The following is a 19,712-nucleotide window of genomic DNA, read 5'->3' on the forward strand; positions in this document are numbered from 1 at the left end:
CTCCAGCTCCTACCTCAGCCTCTCTCTATTTCTTCCTCTCTCTCTTTTTTTGTTCTGCAGGAACTTATACGCAGGTGCTGGCTGGGCTCAAGGTGAGCAGGGGGTTACCACGTGCGCAGAGGTGCGGGTCCGGCTCGTGCACCTGCGCAAAAACATAAATTGCCGTCACGGCAGTGTGGTAAAAAGCAATTGTTGTAAGAAGGTGGAGAGCTTAAGGGGGGGCAACAGGGTTGATGGGTTTATAAACGCCTCAGATGACAAAAGTAATAGCTTGGAGATTGCATTCTGTAGTTACCCAGTAAAGCGTGGAGATCATCATTTATACCTGATAATTTAAAGCAGAGGCGAGCCATGGTTATATGAGGCCCAGAGCAGAACTTCTGTTGGGCCCCCTTTTCTTATGATACATGTTCAGGAAATTTTTTCTCCTTTTTTTCCACTTTCCATTCAATAAAGCTTGTTTTACAATTACTTAGCAATCCAACATTAACTTCAGGACTTGGAACATCTTTGAAAAGTTAATTTATTTCAGTAATGCCATTCTGAAAGTGATCTCTTGGCAGGAGGTGTAATTTTGAGAATGGACCAAAATGCAGACAAGAGCTAGGAGCATGGATCATGCTGAAAGACTTAATGGAGAAATTAAGACACAAAAAAGTAAGGAAAAAGCATGGCAGCACAGGGAGCCAGAGCCAAACAAAAACAAGAATCCAGAACAAAACAAATTCAGGAAAATCCAGGGAAGTAACAAGGATTAACAGGAGGAACCAAACAGGAGTGTGAGCAAGAAAAGGGTTTAAATTCTGGGAGGGTGAATGCTTTAACAAAAGACCTGGGCTGATGAGGTACCAGGTTGCAGGTGTGAGGGGACAGAGAGAGAAAAAATGGCACAAGGGATGAGAGAGAGAACATAGGTGACTAGAAAATAATACTGAAACATAATTAAACTAGAGTTACAAAAAATAGAGACAAGAAATAAAATATAATCACAAAGAGTGAGTGAACTAAAACAAAATAGACACAACACTGATCCAAGAAAGAAACTGAGGAACAAAAAAATAATAAAACCTCAAAACAACTCAGGATTCTAACAGATAGAGGTTCATTACAGACACAGATACATTTCTACAAGCACAGCTGACATAAAATTCTCATCAGACGTCAGTAGCAACTTATCCAGTCCACTCACATGAAGAAATCAAGCCATAACTGGCATTTTGTCATGTGTGTTTCTGTGTTGCCCTGCTCTATTTTTCAGACTAAAATTATGCTTCTGTAAAAAAATTGTTATAAGGCTCTCTACCTGTATTTACCAGTGGTTGACATTAAAAATGCATTATTTATGTTCAGTTAAGATGTAGAATGGGCTACAGCGGTTGTTTAAAGTGCAACCCAGAATGAATTGCTTCCTCAGGCATAATAACTCATAATCAGTAATTGTTTACAGGAGCTTTGGTGAAAGCTTTATGTGAATCATCTGGTTACCAAAACACCTGCATGCACATACTGTTGGCTGTCATCTTGATCCAAAACCATAACCAGCACCATATTATCTGCCTGTTAGTACAGGGTCTTTCCCAGTGGGAATTTTCCTTTCTCTTTATCAAATAAGTCATGTCTGGTGTCACTAATATTGGGAGTCTTTCTAAAGAAAGAACATTCCTTTGAAAATAGGACAACAGCAGGACATTAAAGCTTCCCGAGTGAAAATTGCTGCACTAAAGATGCTCTATATCCGTCATTATTGCAAACACCTGATTATGAGCACAAAATTAACCCCCAAATCAAAGAACGATCCTTGACGAGTTTGATTCTCAACTATTTTATTTCAGGAAGCGTCAACGCATTCAGACCATCTGCATCCTCACACCTGCCGCCTCTTTCACACCTGAATTAATCAGCTGTGTTAATGCATTTATGTTTGCATTTTATGGTGCGCGCAGATTTCTGCACTATAATTATCATCCCTTTTCTCATGTGTAATTTCTTTTACTCAATCAAATATAATTAGAGTTTCACAATGACGCTGATTGGAGATAAGAGCTCTGCCTCACAGAGAATTAAAGACACACACACACAAACTTAAATGGCTCGAGGCAGATTTTCATTATCTTTCATCCTATCTGAATGTTGTCATTACCTGTGCTTTAGAGATGACTTGTGATAATGTAATTAAGTTAAATTAAAAGCCTTGATACAAGATGTGATTTAATATGGTCTCACAAGCCTCTCTGTTCTGTTTTGCCAGAAATAAACTTGGTTACAGGTAAACTTTCAGAGACGCCTCTGAAGAAGAAGAAAGAAACCATGTCAATCTGCAGCACAAAGTCGAGCAGTTTGGTGTAATTAAAATAACATCCGACAGGGATATAGAAATATCCCGTGTCCCCATGGCCAAATCTCTGGGTAATTGTGAGCACTTGTGTAACCAAATGAGCTCACAGCCACTCTGGGAGTTTGAGAAAGTCAGTGCACACGGTTACAGCCGAGACAGAGCACGAGTTGCTGCAGAGGATCAGCACACTTTTCTTGGCAACACGTCATTAAAGACAGAGTGCTGTGCACGGGCAACACACCGCGCACCGAGACGAGCTATTTTTTACACCGACAGACACACAAGGGAAACATAGGTGATGTTTAATTTATGATACTCCTCATGAAGAGGACTTTGGCTGCATGTTAGGTAAAGAGCAAAGGGAGAATGAAGAAGGTGTCAGGAGAGCAACAAAGGTCTTCCATGGTTAGTAAGTGAAATTGGACTGAAATTTATGGGGACAGAGATAGCTTTATGCAACACCTTCCAGAGATGTGATATGCACAAAGGCAACAGCAAGGTTGCAACCTCAAGCTACGATGCATTTCCTTTGTGGCTTTAATAGACTGACCAAAGCAGTGGATAATTGAAGCAAAAAATACATAATTAAAATGTTGAAAACAAAATAAAAATACATATATTTTTAAATGTGATGTGGATTTGTATACAGTACTTTGCTTTCTGATACTCCTAAATAAAACACAGTGCAAACAGTGCATCCAAAACAATCCATCTGTGTATAAAATTTGTCTTAAAGTCTGAATGAAATGATACCCTGGATAAGGACAACCTTGTAGTGGTCCAATGCTAAGTCTGTAGCAGCTCTTTTGGCAGGACAACGGTTAGCTTCGCGCTAAACCTGGCTGTCATGAAACCCTTTCTTCAGAGAAAGCCATTGCAAATGCTGTTTGCCACAAGTTAAGCTGGGGACACCTCAAATGTGTAAGTAGCTGCACTCCGATCATGTGAAAGATTTATACATGAAACCACTTGGTATCACAGCACAGAACTTTCCCCTTCTCCTCTTCTTTTCTTTTTTTTTTTAAAAACACTCTTTATATGCGAGGTTACCAACACCACCGCAGGCCCAGCAGGATGTCTTGGTACTCACCAGGCCAGCACCACAGGGGAACAGAGTGGCTTGCTGAGTTCAACACTTTAGTGCAGTCATCACACAAGCGCTGCGGGCTTGCCCCTGGAATGCCTCGCGACCACAGCCTCGGTCACTGGCACTAACAGAGAGCAAAGAGTTCAAGAGGAAATCTAGTTATCAAGACAGAAGAAGCAGAATTTTGAGTCAAATGCCGGCTATCTAAGCGTTTACTGGAATGAGATCCTCAAAGCAGTACGACAGTGAGTAAAAAACATCACAGGTTCACTGTATTTGCACAAAAATGTTAAATAAAAATGAAAACTAAAAATGTTTTTCTTTTAGACCACAAGAGTAATTATTATTTCAGGGTTTGGTTTATTTTTGCTAAAATAATATACCTCACTGGTAATTACAGTTCTGATGATGTCATCTAGCTTCTTTGTTCATTTTGGATTTTGCTCATAATTTTTTTTCACCGCAGTAAAAATATACACATCCCAGAACAATAAAATCAACACATCTGAAATTTTAATGAATCTGGAGAAAGATGTGTCATGTACGGTTCCTATAAGAATATTCAAACACTTGGATGTCTTTTCCTTTTTATTGCTTTTACAAATCAGACATGAGCAACAATATCTGGATTTTTGTTTTATTGCAAAATAAAAGGACAGCTGTGTCCTTGCTGTAATGGAAGGTCCATTACAGCATGAAGACAAAAGAATAATAAAATCAAATCAGAGAAAAGTTATGGAAAAGGGTAAGTGAAGAGATTGATTTAAAAAAAATCTCCAAAGCACAGAGATGTAACTGGGGTTCAGTTACATCTATCATCAAGAAATGGAAGGGATATGTCATGTGTAAATCTATGTAAATAAGATCCTCCTGACAAACCATGACCATGTAAGGAGACTAGAGAAAAAGTTGAAATCTGAAGGAGTTACAGTCTTTTCTTCATACAACAGCAGTTGTCCAGGTTCTGCACCAGTCACACTTTATGGAAAAGTGGCAGCATGAAAGCCTTTGCTAAAGAAAACTCATATCAAAGCCCAACTAGTTTGGTAACTTCATGGTCGAGTGAAAGAAAGTTCTTTGTTCTCGTGAGACCAAAATGGAGTTTTTGGATGTCAGATAAGTTGCTATGCTTGTCATGTTCTGTGTTTTCTGTGTGTTAATTTCGAGTTTTCGGTGTCTCTGTGTCTCCGTGTTGTCCTGTTCTCCCCTCGATGTGTCCCCAGGTGTTTCTCGTTCCCTAATTACCCCGTGTGTGTTTAGTGTCACCTGTGTCTCTGCGTCTCTGTCGGGTCCTCGTCTAATGTGCATTCAGTCCTCCGTGTATCCAGTCGTTTTAACGGTTGCTACCGCCGGCGTCGAGCCCTGGCTTCCGCTCGGCCAGTGTTTTAGTTATTAAAATCATTTATTCATCTTACCTGGGTCTACAGCGTCTGCCTCACCACCTCAACACACCGCTTCATGACAATGTTTGGCTAATGCCGAACACTGCACATCAACTCAAACATAACGTCATCACTGTGAAAAGTGTTGCGATGCAGCATCATGCTGTAGGGAAAGCCATTGCAAATGCTGTTGCCACGAGGGATGTTTCTCTGCAGCAGACCCAGAGGGCTTGTAAAGGTAGAAGGTAAAAAAAAAAAATGCAGCAAAAATATAGAGAAATCCTGTAGGACCATTTGTTTACATCTGCAAGAGAATATTTATTTTCCATCAAGACAGCGACCTGAAGCATCCAGCTTAAGTTACACAGAGATGGTTTGAATACAACAAGGTGGATGTTCTGAAGTGGCTCAGTCAAAGGACAGACATTAATCTCGTAGAGAATTTGTGATGGGGCTTGAAAAGGGCTGTTCACAATCAATCCCCAGGCAACCTGATGGAGCCTGAGCAGTTTTGCAATGAAGAAATGGAGTAAAGTTGCAGTGAGCAGAAGTGAAAGGCTGACTGAGATCTATCCACAAAGACTGTACGCTGTGATTGCATCCAAAAGTTCATCTTCTACTAACTTGAAGAAAAACTCTTTTTCTGGTATGTCTTCAAAATTACTGTAACTCACAGATTTTTGGTATTGCATGTCTGTTCCCAGAGAGTCAGTGGCAGAAGAAAACTACATTACTGCGTAGCGCCTCTGCTCTTTAGAAGGGGGGCCTCAAAGAGTCATTGAATTCTCACACTACAAACTGTAGTTTCAACATAGATGAACATCTTCAGTGGTTGCTTATCGATACGCCTAATTAAACTCAGCTCTACTGTGTCTCTATTGACATGCCATGTCATAGAACTAACCGCACAATACTGTTGTTATCTTGTAAAATACTACCGGTACCCTAAATCCAATTCTACACAAGGTCCAAAAGAATCCTGGGTAGATTTTCTTTTGCCATGTCAGTTTTTCCAAGAAGCAAAGCAGTACTGTGAAAGAAGCAGCACTGCTGCAGAGGGCCTGTGTTGGAAGGTTTCTAATGAGTCTTTCCACTTCTCTAGATTATGCCTTCTTATTTCCCGCAGCTGTGAATTTTACCATTACAGCAGGAGATATGTAGGTAACACTCAGCATGCAGGAGCAGCTGTGTGTTGAGCTCAGTGTGAGTGTGCGTGAGCGCCTACAATCAAGTGGACTAGTCAAGATCAAATGAGATAAAGAGATGGATATTTTCCCAAATGTAATCCTCGCTGTGGTTTTATCATTCAAAGAAGCATAATCGTTCACCTCAAGTGTACTGTGCTTAAAGTATATCTGCTGGCAGGCAATTTCAAACACAGCAGAGATGATAGACATTTATTCTCAGCTAACTGTTTTAATGATGCAGAACTTGGCTAGGCATGCTCAAACCTGAGCATGCTCGGTGGTGGCTCTGTTTCACTTTGTCCCATCTAATCCTCCATGATCAACTCATGTGTGGAGGAAAGGTCAAAGGGGGGGAGGGTGGCTTGCTTCAGACAGACAATATGTAAGAAGGTAAGTACAGAACAAGGCCAATATGGTGGGGAAGTCCCATGAGCTCATCGTCTAGCCAGATATTCCAGCAGCTATGAAAGCCTCTTCTGGCTCATGTCACAAGGGAAATGTTTCCAAGGAGTCTAGAAGAGTTTAAGCTTATCTGAAAAACAGAAAACTACACTTAACTGTTATCAAACCACAAAAATTCATTAACCCACTGATGAATCTCCAAGCTTAGGGTGTTCTTTCCTTACTCACTTCAGTGAGTAAATTCTTCCCGCAAATCGCCCAGATTTAGTCCTTACGTTATTCTCTGTTTTGATTCCCAAATCTGAATCATTTCCTCTTCACGGAACAAGACAAAGAAATTCTGTTTTCAAAAGGTAAAAAAAAAACTTCTGTTAAAGACATAAGGGTTCATGTCTAGGTTGAGCTTTTAACCAGAACAGGAGCTAGAAGGAATAAAAATGTGTTCCCAGACTATGTGCTACTGTGAATTTTTCAACTCTTGAGCTTCAAAAGGACTTGAATATGTAGTTTGATACAAGCAAATGAATGCCAAATTCCTTTTTGGGTTTAATAAATTACAAACAATTAAATTATTGCCAAATACTCTTTACTTTGTAAGAATCCTTCAAAAAACAATAATCATAAAAACAAATCAAAAACATTAAACAGAAAGTGCATCGCAAGCAGAATTAGAGAACACAATTCAGTGCTTTCTGGTTTCAAATTACAGTTAGTAGTAAAATTACACATTATTTCCATATATTTATTTATTTATTTATTTTTTTTTTTTTTTACCCCTCCAGGGGGTCTTTTTGTGGGCTCTAGTGTCCCTTTTCATGAAGTAGGCTGACAGGAAAGGGGGAAGGAGAGAGGGGAAGACATGCGGTAAATGTCGCCGGGTCCGGGAGTCGAACCCGCGACAGCCGCGTCGAGGACTTGAGGCCTCCAAATGTGGGTCGCGCTAACCCCTACGCCACCACGGCACGCCCCCTCCATATATTTTTTTAAATTTTCTTCTATAGCCTATCTGCCTGTAATTTCAGCACTTAAGAGAAAAGGAAAACAATCATGGAATCATGGATTATCCTCTCTTTAAAGCAACACAACGTAAAAGGGCTTATTTTCACAAATATCCAAGACGAAGAGCAGAAGAAGAGTACTTCCTATATACTAATATGATCGTCATAAAACTTGAAGGGTTTATATACATGTAAAATATTTGTGTATTCAACATGTGATTCCGACAGCTTGAAATTTTGGTTGATGAATCCAGACTGCCCTCTAGTGGAAAATAAAGTCACAGCTCAAACACTGTGGGCTCTTCTAAAACAGCTTTTATTATTCCACAGATAGGAAATGAGTGAGGATCACATCTAATTTAGTTACAGACAGTTCTTTAATGTTCCATTGTTAGGCTGTAGTACTAATTTCACACTAGACTCTGCACGTTAGACTGTGCAGAGTCTAAAGTTCTCTGAGGAGTTTCTACTGTGGTCTGCCATATTTTAAAGCTGGGGTCACATGATGAACACAACTGTCATTTCACTTTCAACTGCAGATTTGATGCTCTTAGACTGATCCTCTTTGAAATATAGTATTTACATTTTTTTTCTTTTTTTTAAGTTTTAAATAAATAACCCTGTCTGTCAACCATGTTTGACACGATGGAAAGTTAACCCTGCCAACTACTGAATTATTTAACTTTCATTTCGTCTCTGGGGACGTGTCACCTTTGCAAACTGTTCATAATAGGAATGCTGCACATTGTGGTTGCAGGCTATGGTGGTATGTAATTCAGAGCACCTGATAGACGAGGCTTGTGAAGGTAACAGGTAAAGTGACGAGAGCTGTCACACACTCCTCCTCAGTAAGGTCAGCTGTCAGAAGAGAGTCGACTCACACAGCAACATGCCACAGAGCAGCACAAAGCCTCTGGTGTTTGTTTGCCAACACTGAGTTGCTTTCTCTTCCATTTTCTTTTCTGTACAGAATCTTAAAAAAAAAATTAACTGCAAATGTATGTCTTTTTTGTACATTTGACTGCAAAGCCTACAATACAACCAAGTACACCTGTGTTTTATTTGCTAATATTCAACATTTAAATTCTCTTTTTAGTTGGCTGGTGTTTGCTCCCCCTGACAGTTCACCTTTTGTGCAAGATGTATAAAAATAAACACATCAACATATGAAAATATTCTGTCAAGTGTTGCAAATGAAGTGCTGGATACAAAGTTAGGCTCAGAAAATATCTCAGATGTGATCAGAACAACAACAGTAAAAAAAAAATTTTTTTAAATGGTGGATGGTGTAAGGCTCATTCTTGCACCACACCCTTAATGGTATGCAAAGTTATGTAGTTAAATGAGATGCATTGTTCTCACAGTGAACAAACTGGGTTGCTAATTAATATATGTCCTCACATGTGTAGAAAGTGCTAAATGAAATCAAGAAAAGAAAGACTGGATATATGATTCAGCCCCATGCAAACATGTCCATATCCCTGGAACCTTGTCGCATTTTGCCTCCTTACAATCAATAACATCAATCTACAGCAATGGGATTGTGCGAGATATAATAGAGAAACACAACATATTGAAATAGAAGGTAAAAGATGCATACTTTTCAATATATGTGCAAATCAAATTTTGGAAAGTGTTGTGCACATTTGTGTTCTGTGCTTTTGACTCCAATACCTCTAAATAAGATCTTTAAAAGACACTGAATTGGTGGATAGAGTTCAGCTTTGTTTAAAATAATCAATTACAGTAATTCCAATAAAGGTTTATTAGTTTGTTAAAGAAAATGAATGAACAGAGGTATCATGAAGTACAAGGAACACGCTGGATAGGTTAGGGAGAAGTTTAATGCATGATATGCATTTCACATTTTTAGTTCCATTTTCATTGCAAGCAGTGAACTGAAAAGAGATTAAAAGCACAAAAATAATTGTACTTAAAAGCTTACAGGTGATCTCAAGTTCCTCAGTCAAGTGATTGTAGCAACTATCTTCCATCAGGACTGAAAAACAGGTCACACCTGTGTTTCCACCAACACACACACACGCCACACCCACCCCCCCACACACACACAAAAGTGGAGAAACCAAACCTGAATCTGTGCTTCAGTGTCTGCTTTGATGCGACATATGGAGGCTGACATCATTGTGAATAATAATTATGACACACTTTAAATGCAGGTTATATCATCTTCAGATAAATGCATTGATACCTACAGCTCCCAGACTGACTCCACATTGCTGTAGCTGAAGTGTAGAGTTTTGTTTTTAATGTATGAGCCAAACAAGGCAGATGTTTCAGATTTTGATCATGTACCGTATTTGTTTTTAAAGACACAGAAAGAGAGGCTTCAACACAAGTAGAAAGTGCTTTATACAGTTATATATTTAATGAAAACATAAAAATAGTTGTTTGAGGAAGTCAACAGGATACGGTTAACAATAAATAGAGAAAAAGTCATTGAAAAACAGAACAGACTCTGGGTCAGTTTGCCCATTTGTATCCCCATCTCAGGCCCATGGGACAATTCATTTCTTCCTTATATACAAATATTCATAAACAACTTTTTATAAAATACTCAAACCTCGGATAATCTGTTATTTTCAAAAGATTGCCTACAATTTCCTACTTAACTGACTGCAATTCTGCTTCCTGTTTGGGCCAAATGATATATGAGATTATGACCCCTTACTAGCCCAAAACAACTATGAAAGACCTCCTAGTCAAAGTCTCATTATCACGTTTAAATGCAGTCGACTACGAGTGGATTAGATAAAAAACTTATTCTGAAGCATTGAAAATCACAGTGGTAAAGAAACATCCCCTAGGTGGGAACAAATTCACAAATGGTCTGTGAGAAAAAACTGGTGGGAGATGACTCCTATTAGCACCCAAAAACGTTAGGCACAAAATGACCAAAACTGCAAAAGTATGAAATGGTGAAGGGTCGAAACAGTCAGCAGCACCCAGTGGCATTAAGTCAAACAATTCAGCAGACAAAAAAAACAAAAAACATATGTTGTTACAGACTCTAAAAGGTAAATAATATCAAAGACATTATAGCTACCACGAGCCTGATGTAAGAGAAGTGAAACACAAGCTCCGTTTCCATTGTAAATGTGTGTAAAACTTTATTGACATTCTGAATGTCAAAAAAACAATTACACAATTGCGGTGTTTCCGTTAAATAAGATAAGCAATTAAAATCACATGTGAATAATCTTTTTCCACGCAATAAATCATTTAAAAAAAATGCAGCGCCATTATCCTCCTACAACTTTCTGTTTTAATCTTTTCTACAAGTAGTAACATTCAGTTGTTGATCACATGACTTGTGTGATGCAAAAAAAATTTTCATTGCAGTTTTGTGAAATACACTAATTTTGACATTTCGATGGTCAAAGGAAACACAGATACAGTCAACCACATGGTATTCACTGGAAAACAGACGCATAAGAATGTGGTTAAGGCACTCCTTCAGCATTTTAAACCCAGATACAGTCTGCATCAGTCCTTTTACAATATATAAAGGTACATTTGGAAGTTAGTCTCTGAGCAGTCCCAGCTTCTTCAGGGCCTGGCGCCGGTCCTCTTCATTCTCTGCGCGGGGGCAGATCATCACGCTGATGCCTTGAGATCGAGGCAGTTTAGAAGACTCTCTGCGGTGGAATGCCTGTGTAGGTTGGGGCTTCTGGGATTCTGACGTTCCGCTTGCCACCAAACCCTCACCTTTAGTGTGAGAAAAGTCTTTCCTAGTCCCCAGAGAGGCAGGTCTTGGTCGAGTGTTGCGCAGGTGCTTTGGATCTTGCTCGCCATCGGTTATCTCCAATAAGCTCCGATTGAACATTTGGCTGCTCAGACCCAAACCAGATCTCTCCAAGGTTGCCGATTTCATACTGATCACCTTCGGTGGCGATGTGTTAGGCAGGGTACTGAAAGGGGCCTCTGTGACAGCAGGAAGTTCATCACCTGAAGGCCCAAATCCATCGCTGAAAGCTGCAGGTGCTGGGAGGATATCAGCATCCTCAATGGGAGGAGATGCTGAAGAAGCTGATGGTGGCACAATAGGAGCCTGCACAGACTGTTGGGGTACAATGGCTTGTAGGGGACTAATGAATGGGGTAAGAGATGGTGTTACAGGGGGTGTGAGAAGAGCAGCAGGACTGACTGGAGGAGAGGAGCTCGCTGGTGACCATTTGTATGAAGCAGATTTCAGAGAAATCTTAGGGCTTACAGCACGACTTGCTTCCTCCTTGTTGTCTTTAAGCAGTCCAAGCTTTTTGAGGGCCTCCATGTGAACCTTCTGAGGGTCCAACAACATCCTGTCACTGTGGGAGGGTACCGAATGCCCTGGGTTTCCATGAGAGACAAGTGTTGGTGTCTTTGGTGACTTTAAAATAATGCTTGAAGGTAGCTTCTTAGGTTTTGGGGCCACAGCAGGTGGGTTTCTGGGCTCTGAAGGCTCAGTAGGGGGATTCATTTGAGGTAAAAGTGAAGCAACTTCTGAGGCTTTGCTAGAAGAATCCTCAGCAGCAGAAGAGTCTACAACAGATCTCTTCACAGAGGCTCTCATGCGCATCTGCTCCACATCAACAGTTTGTTTTTGCTTTGTGAAGCCGTTTGATGGTGGGGCTGGGGCTGTGGCCTCCGGTGGCAGGACCACAGACGTGGCCTCCACGGTCATGGCTGCTGGTGGCGGGACCACGGTCATGGTCTCCAGTGGCGGGATCATGGTCATGGCCTCCACAGTTATGGTCTCTGGTGGCGGGACCACAGTCATGGCCTCCACGGTCATGGTCTCCGGTACTGGGACCACTGTCATGGTCTCCGGTGGTGGGACCACTGTCATGGTCTCCGGTGGTGGGACCACGGTCATGGCCTCCATGGTCATGGCTGCTGGTGGCGGGACCACCGTCATGGCTTCTGGTAACAAGTCCGGTTCTGGTTCATCTCTGAAGTCTGTTGGTGGAGGGATTATATCCAGATCATTCTCTGAGGCATCTCCAGAATTTGTGACATTCTCAAGCACAAGATCTCCATCCAACTTTGAAACGTCAACTGTTTTATCTGATGATGAGGTTGTGTAGCCAGAGTTAGACACCAAAGGATCAGTTTCAACTCCCAGGTCCTCTGTTTTAACATCTTTCATGCCAACTGCAGACGTGGAAGCAGATTGTGGGTTGGAGTTTTGATTTGCAGCGTGATGCTCAGTTCCACACTCTGTGGTTAATCCAGCAGATGGAGAATCTGCTGTTGTGTGGGGACTTAGGGTGGATATCCTGAGACTTCCTGATTTGAGCATTTCAGTGGGAACATCTAAGAAAAAACAAAACAAAAGTATTGTTAACAGTTCATTCACTGTCATTCATACAGACAATGCATGTCACATTCAACTATTGTAGAAATCACCCAAGAAGTATTTGGCAAAGCATACCATTACTTCTTATCTGATCTTGTGGCTCCGTCTTTGACCACATGTCTGGCTCGTCATTTGATAAGCCACTGTCTTCCTGCACTTCCAGTGCTTCGATTGTTTCCTCCAGAAACATCAGACATGCCTTCTCTTCAGCAGATAGGTACTCCATACTATCCTCGCTCTGCAAAACAATAAAAAAGCCTAAGTATCGTGAAGTCATTTCAAAGTTCAAAGTCAAAAAAAAATAAAATGCCATTGTTCTTTCACCTGATCTTACACATTTCTAACACTTGACTTTTTGAGTAAGATCTAAAACAGGAAGACCAGACAACGATAATGACGTGTCCTCCATCTTGAAGCCTGTCATGCTCTGTGGCAATACACACAAAACAGAACAGGAATGTATTGTTTTAATGGATGTGTGGCTACAGCAGTTTTTGCTGGAAAAACTATCTATGCAGGAAATGAGGGTGAGCTCCATAGAAAGTAGAGAGGGCAGATTTCTCCTCATCCTCCAACAATAGGCCTTCCATTGCAAATAACTTAAGAAACAACTAGAATTTTGGATCTAAGGGAACCAATAAGCCAAAGCTGAGGGACGAGCACAATGTATGGTATGACTGGAATGCAGAATGCAGATGGCGTCAACAGCCAGATCACTGAGGTTAGTGCTCGTGTTGAGCAAAACATTGTTCAGGTAAAAATATGTTCCTTTACTGGTAACTTGCTTCAGTGGCATTTTTTTCCTGGGTCTTAGCCAAAGAGGAAAATTTAAATACAAATGTCAGTTTTCCTACTTCTGTTAAATCCACAACATGTGTAACGTAAACTTGAAGTGACATTTTTGGGTCGAAGGGCATGTTGCTGCGAGAATACTGCAGACAGACTAATGGCATTTGAATAGTGTGACAGATGAAATGTGATCATGCTTTGGTACCTTTTGGTTGTGTTCTTGGCTGTCTTGTGCTTGTTTTTTTCCTTTCAATGTTTTTTAATAAGAAGAACTATTATAAGCTAAATATCTAAACTCAATTAAATTGGAAAACCTGTAAAACTAATGACTCATGCCCTTTAGTGTTTCCTCCTGGTTCATTTTAAAGGACACACTTTATACAACTACTTATACTGAGACTTTTTCATTAGGTCTGTAAATTTGTTGAAATATGTCATTTCAACCAATCACAAATCTTCGTTCTTCTCTTTATTTTGCCAATCGACCTTAAAGAATGGGATAATCTCACAAAAATCTGATGAAAGACATAAGGAGACTTACAACGCCACTCACCCAGGCAGAGTTTGTGCTGATTACACTGTCATAGCTCCCTGCACTGTCCATGTTACTCAATGACTCCATGGCAACGTTGCCTGGCCATGTGCCACTCTTCGACATTGCATGAAGACGTGCGTTAGTGCTGGACCTATGTGTCACTATCCAGTCTTGCTTGTGTAAATCTCACTTGAAGCCTCTCTGGGAGAGAATCTGTAAAGTGAAAAAGAGAACGTATGAAGAAGACAAACAAATAAGTGTTTAAGAAACATCCGGGTCACCACAAGTTTCTCTGATTGCTGAACATTTAGTTCTGCTTCTTTGTATTACATCAAGAGAAAACTGAAGAATATTGTGCACGCCGTTAAGTCTACTTCGTCTTTGATTAAAATATTCAACTATGAACACACAACAAACTGATTAACTTTAGTGTAAAATGTCCGTTTCAACCCAATAACAAAAGCACAAGACCCCATGAACACACTTGCTGGCAAGAGATTGTTACTGATTGCTGAGTCCTACACTGGCTTGGGGTAAAATGCCATTCAGACAGGAAAAAGCCATTGAAGCTTGCCATCCCAACTGTGAAATGAGGCAATAGTAGCAGCATCTTCTATTGGTATTTTGCTACAAGAGAGACTGGGTGAAGAAAATAAATGGAAGCATGTGGAATAAAACTTAAGTGAACATGTTAAAGAAAGATCTCAAGACATCAATATCGTGAATATCGGTTTAAACTACATTTCTTAAATAATAATAAACATGGGGTGGGAGGCTAAATATAGCCAGCAAATTAGTACATTTAAAGGCACGTTTTCATCAAAGTGATAAATGCCACAACAATACTACTGACAGCTCAACAATCTTCATAATGTAACAACTGTCTTGAAATGCATCTCCTTATGCTAATGAGATCATTAAATAAAAATAATAGCTGAAGTAGAAAACATTTGCATGGAAAGCAGTGTTTGCATTTAAATAAAACATTAACAAGATAGTTAGTTACCATAAAATGCAAACACTTCGAGTAATGAGTAAATAATTCTCTTCAATTGATTTTATCATAAAGTGAAAAGCAATTTTTGGTATAACTTTAAACTTCTACGGTCTGTTAGACATAAAACATCTAATTTACAAGTCAAAATAACTAAATGTTTTCTGTGAAGAATGGAGAACCTTGCAAAAGTGTTCATACAAGAACCACAATGCAACTTACTGACATTTGATTTAATAAAGGAAACAAGATTCTAAATATTTTCTAGGCAGATCAAATTGTAATTATGACATCAGAAGGCAAGAAGTGGATTTTATTTACAGGTATTAGAGTAAATGGGGCTGAATATAAAAGTGCATCAAACTTCTTTAACTTTGTATTTCTAAAAAAAAATAAATTATTTAAATCCTACAGGTGAATATATATGAAGCCCATGAATAAAGTGGGTTTCTACCATAAAATGTTCACATTCATAAGTGACAATTTAAGTGAACCACATTTACATTTTTCATGTGGTATATGCTTCTTACATGCGATTTTCACATGTGAAATTTATTTTTTTGTAAAGTACATGAATATAATTGTGCATTTAGATCAAAAACTTGGCCTCGAGTGAAATTCTTAAACCCCACTCTTGAACTTTTTTCCCCCCTCTTTTCAAGAAAACTTGAAATTCTGTCTTAAAATTGGACATGCAGAAGAGGACACAATTGAACACAATCATAATTCTAATAATGTTTGACTTAGTACTATTAGAGAAGAAACTAAGAATAATGAAAAGCTTTATGGTGAGACATGGAATAGTGGACTGTAATTTATGCAAAGGCAACTGATGTGCTGTGTAGTGCTACGGAATGTTTCTCTGCTTCCTTGATGTCATTTCAAGTAACTACTTGGTGTTGACAGACCAGTCATGAGGAAGGCATGCATGACAAAAACAATACACCCAGTCGTGATTTACTAAAAGGCTACCAGGATGTAAAAAAACATTTGACCTGAAAAAGAAGCTAAAAGATATGCACTTACAGATTTACTTGAGTTTTCACTTTGACTGCATCAGTAAAAACAACAGTATAGTCATCAAATAAATAGAATATAATGTACTGTAAATGACATTGTTGCACCTGCACACAGGTTTCAGGTGGCGCTTGCCAAAGTACAGCAAAAATGCCTTTTATTGTTCTCTGATCTCAGAATATTTGAGTAACTACTTCGAAACAGCAAAAATAAAGATTGCACACATGCTTTGTTTTCCACAAGTTTGCCTGGCATGGGTGCAAGAAAATATAATTTATTAGTCTCTCATAGAAGAAATTTGTCTTGGAAGCAGGGACAAGACTACAGTACAACAACAGACAATAACCATAAATACATAAAAGTAAAAATACATTAAATCACAATTGTCAGATCCCCAGTATATCCCCATAACTATCTCATTTCCATTCACATGCAGTGTATCCTTTACATGCTTTTCTTGATCACCGCCTGGGCCTATTATAACTTCAAGATGTTATAGTACAGCCCAGATGTAAAGTGATTTACAACAAAACACATCAATCTATCAGATGGCTCAAAATGTTGTTTTGAGTAAAATAAAATCTTTATAAAAAAATCCAAACTGTTCAGCTGAAAAAATGCAGTCAATGGGCTTCAGATACAAGTATGTTCGCACAACTCAAGTCTGTAGAAACAATCATGCACTAACAGTTATTTTATTTATTTATTTAGGACCAACTTTTATTTCAGTCTATTTCTTCACTTTTATGAGATTGTATTCATTCCTGTGAAATATGAAATTTAAAAATCCTGTTTTCTGAAACAAAAATGTAGGAAACATGCATCTTTGAGTGCTGAAGTCATTCATATCAACAGGAAGTTGGGTGGAGGAGAAGATGCACCAAGTACAGGGATAACAGCAGTCTTGTGAGAATTCTAGTGAAAATCTGCTAACATTTTTTAGAAGAGATTCACAAAGTGGATCAAGTCCTTCCAGACCCACCAAGGACGTATAGAGCACATGGGATACACCTGTCATTGAGAGAAGGTATTTCTGAACCAAAGACAACAACAGAGGCATCTGAAGGCTGCTTTCAAAGCAACCTGGGCTTCCTCTACACCTCAGCAGGCCCACAGGCTAATTCCTTCCATGCCATACTGCATTGCTGAAGTAATTCATGCAAAAGGAGGTCCACCCAAATACTGAGTGCATAGCAATGGAGATACTTTTTAGAAGTCTGACATTTTTGTTTAAAATAGTATTTTCTATTTATCTTTTATAAATTTTTTGAGACCCTGGATTGAGTTTTAATAATCTGTAATCCATAATCGTCAAAATTTACAAGGAATACAAGCTAGAAAAACAAAGTTCACTCTATGTGGACAAATTCTAACAAAGATCATATTGTTTACTGAAAGGATAGGAAGTGCTTGATCCAAAGGGAAAGGCCTTATTTTATGAGATACTAGAAACTAATTTGCAAATCATGCCATTTTATTTGCAAATTCAACTAAAACATTGCAGGACACCAGAATGGCTTCTCATATTCTGGAAGTGCTGGCATAAACAGCCAGCTAATAGGCAGCTGGGGAAAAACCTGATCCTCAAAAAAACTCATGTTTTCTGAAAACATGAGGGGGTTGGCTAAACACATATTGGTCTCCGTGTGAAAGCTTCAATAGCTACTAATTACTGTCCCTCCCATTAGGACATTCAGATCAGAAAATGCAGGACCGAGCCAACTGGGACAACACCTTCCAGGGCAGAACAGGACAAGAAACCTGCAGTGCAACAGTGGCACCCACAGCTGAGTCAAACCTAATGGTGTCAGGAATGTCACTTTACTTGCTTTCTTGGCTCCGAGACAAATCTGATTCAGCCAAGGGACTGGTTATCACAGTTCACCTGCAGCAAAAACACCTACAACTATTTGACTAAAATGGGATAATCAGCAGTTTCCATCAGTACATTCTGTGAGCCAGGCTTGTTAAAACCCCCAGTACCATAAATTACAGACTCCAAAAATCAAAACTGCGAGCGTGGTAGTACACGAAAGGTCCAAAAAATGTTAAGTATGTTTTCAATGGCAGAAGGTCTGCTTGAACTGGTTAATGGTTTACTGTAGCCCATACAAAAGGTCAGGGGCAGCGCCACAGTGAGGAGCTTAAGCCTGCAGGAGTGAATAGAAATAGTTCATTAATGTTTAGCTTGGCAGCCATCCGTGCTGAAGAGCTTTTATTTACTTTAAAAGGCAAATATTAGCACTTGTTCCTCAATCAATATTCACTAAAGCACAAAAAACTATAATAAAACGAAGAGATATCGACGCACCATAACAAAAGATACATGAAAAGCAGAGAAAATGAAATACAAGCCTCATCTGTAACGAGAAAAAATTCGATTAAAACGGCTCCCACACAGAAGTCTATTTTTATTAACTCATGCGTAAGTACTAGTGGGTTTTAACAGTGTTCTTTTCCTTCATGCACATTCGGAAATAAAAGAAACGCGTCACATCAGGAAAATTTCCCAATAACTTACCTGAGGGCGCACAGAAAGTTTTATATTCCGCAGCAACTTCGGTACTCTTTGTCCTCACAGACACACACAAGGCTGTTGTCCACTCTCAGTCCATAGCAGACATAAAACCTCGCACAGCTGGGGGCTGTTCCTGGAAACAAAACTGCGCAAGGTGCTGACCGTACAGGTGTCAACCCACCTTCAGGAGTACAGACAGGTAAGGCATCAACTTCCGGATATGGCGGGGAGGGACCAATCAGAACACGGCGCCAATGAGCCGTTTCCAAGGCGACAGCAGCGGCAGTCAAATGAGCACAACCCAAAATTGGCCAAATGTATTTACGTGGAATCAGATGTATGTATATTTTCATTTATGTTAATAAACACAGAAAGTAAATTTTACGAACATAACTTACATTACATACATATAATGCAATAAAAATTTGACACACTGAATGTTATTAACTTTTTGTTGTTGTTGATCACAGCTAGGACGGTTTACAGATATCATTTATAGAATTATTATTTTGATATTTATCTTTTCACTGGTGCCAACTATAGCCTACCAGCTGTAAAAAATAAAAATAAAAATAAAATAAAATAAATCTGTATCTAGCCAGACTAAGATGTCCAAAGGACCAGTTCATCAATGGAGTAAAGGCAAAAACCAAAAACAAATTCCAAATGAAACACGTGTTTCTAGATGTGGCTAACATGTTTTGTAGAAATGTTGCACTTTGTTGTGTAGAAAATTTGTCACTGATGCACCATCAAAACATAAACTCACTGGCCACTTTGTGGACTAGTGTTGGATCCCCTTGTGCTATCAGATCTGCCTTAATTCCTCTTGACAGAGATTTAACAAGGTATCAGAGACATTTTTTAGATGTTTAGGATTTTTGGTCCTTTCTGACATTATAGTACCAAACAGTTACTATTGTGTTGTCAGATGAACATCCATGATGCAAATCTCCATTTCCATCTTATTCCAGAGATGCTTTATTGAACATGGATCTGTTAACTGTGGAAACCATATAGGAATACAGTGAACTCGATGTCATGTTCAAGAAACCAGTTTGACATGATTTAAGCTTTGTGCCATTGTGCATAATCCTGATGGAGGTAGTAAT

The 19,712-nt window shown here is 39.3% G+C and overlaps 1 protein-coding gene across 4 annotated transcripts; it reads right to left on the reverse strand.

Annotated features, from left to right (window-relative positions):
* Positions 1–10,653: 10,653 nt before the first annotated feature.
* Positions 10,654–18,802, reverse strand: LOC116728000 (specifically androgen-regulated gene protein). 4 transcript variants are annotated; one of them, XM_032575993.1, is made up of 5 exons: positions 18,604–18,802; positions 14,078–14,284; positions 12,823–12,985; positions 12,245–12,704; positions 10,654–12,175 (listed from the first exon to the last, which is right to left on the reverse strand). In XM_032575993.1, the coding sequence occupies exons 2-5, from the start codon at positions 14,192–14,194 to the stop codon at positions 10,933–10,935; spliced, it is 1,983 nt and encodes a 660-aa protein (XP_032431884.1). In that variant the 5' UTR covers positions 14,195–14,284; positions 18,604–18,802; the 3' UTR covers positions 10,654–10,932. The 4 variants fall into 4 exon arrangements, with proteins under 4 accessions (XP_032431884.1, XP_032431800.1, XP_032431638.1 ...); XM_032575909.1 differs by having other exon boundaries at positions 12,218–12,704; XM_032575747.1 differs by having other exon boundaries at positions 10,654–12,704.
* Between the last annotated feature and the right edge of the window lie 910 nt (positions 18,803–19,712).

This window comes from Xiphophorus hellerii, chromosome 1 (assembly GCF_003331165.1).
Source record: "Xiphophorus hellerii strain 12219 chromosome 1, Xiphophorus_hellerii-4.1, whole genome shotgun sequence".
Taxonomy (NCBI): Eukaryota; Metazoa; Chordata; class Actinopteri; order Cyprinodontiformes; family Poeciliidae; genus Xiphophorus; species Xiphophorus hellerii.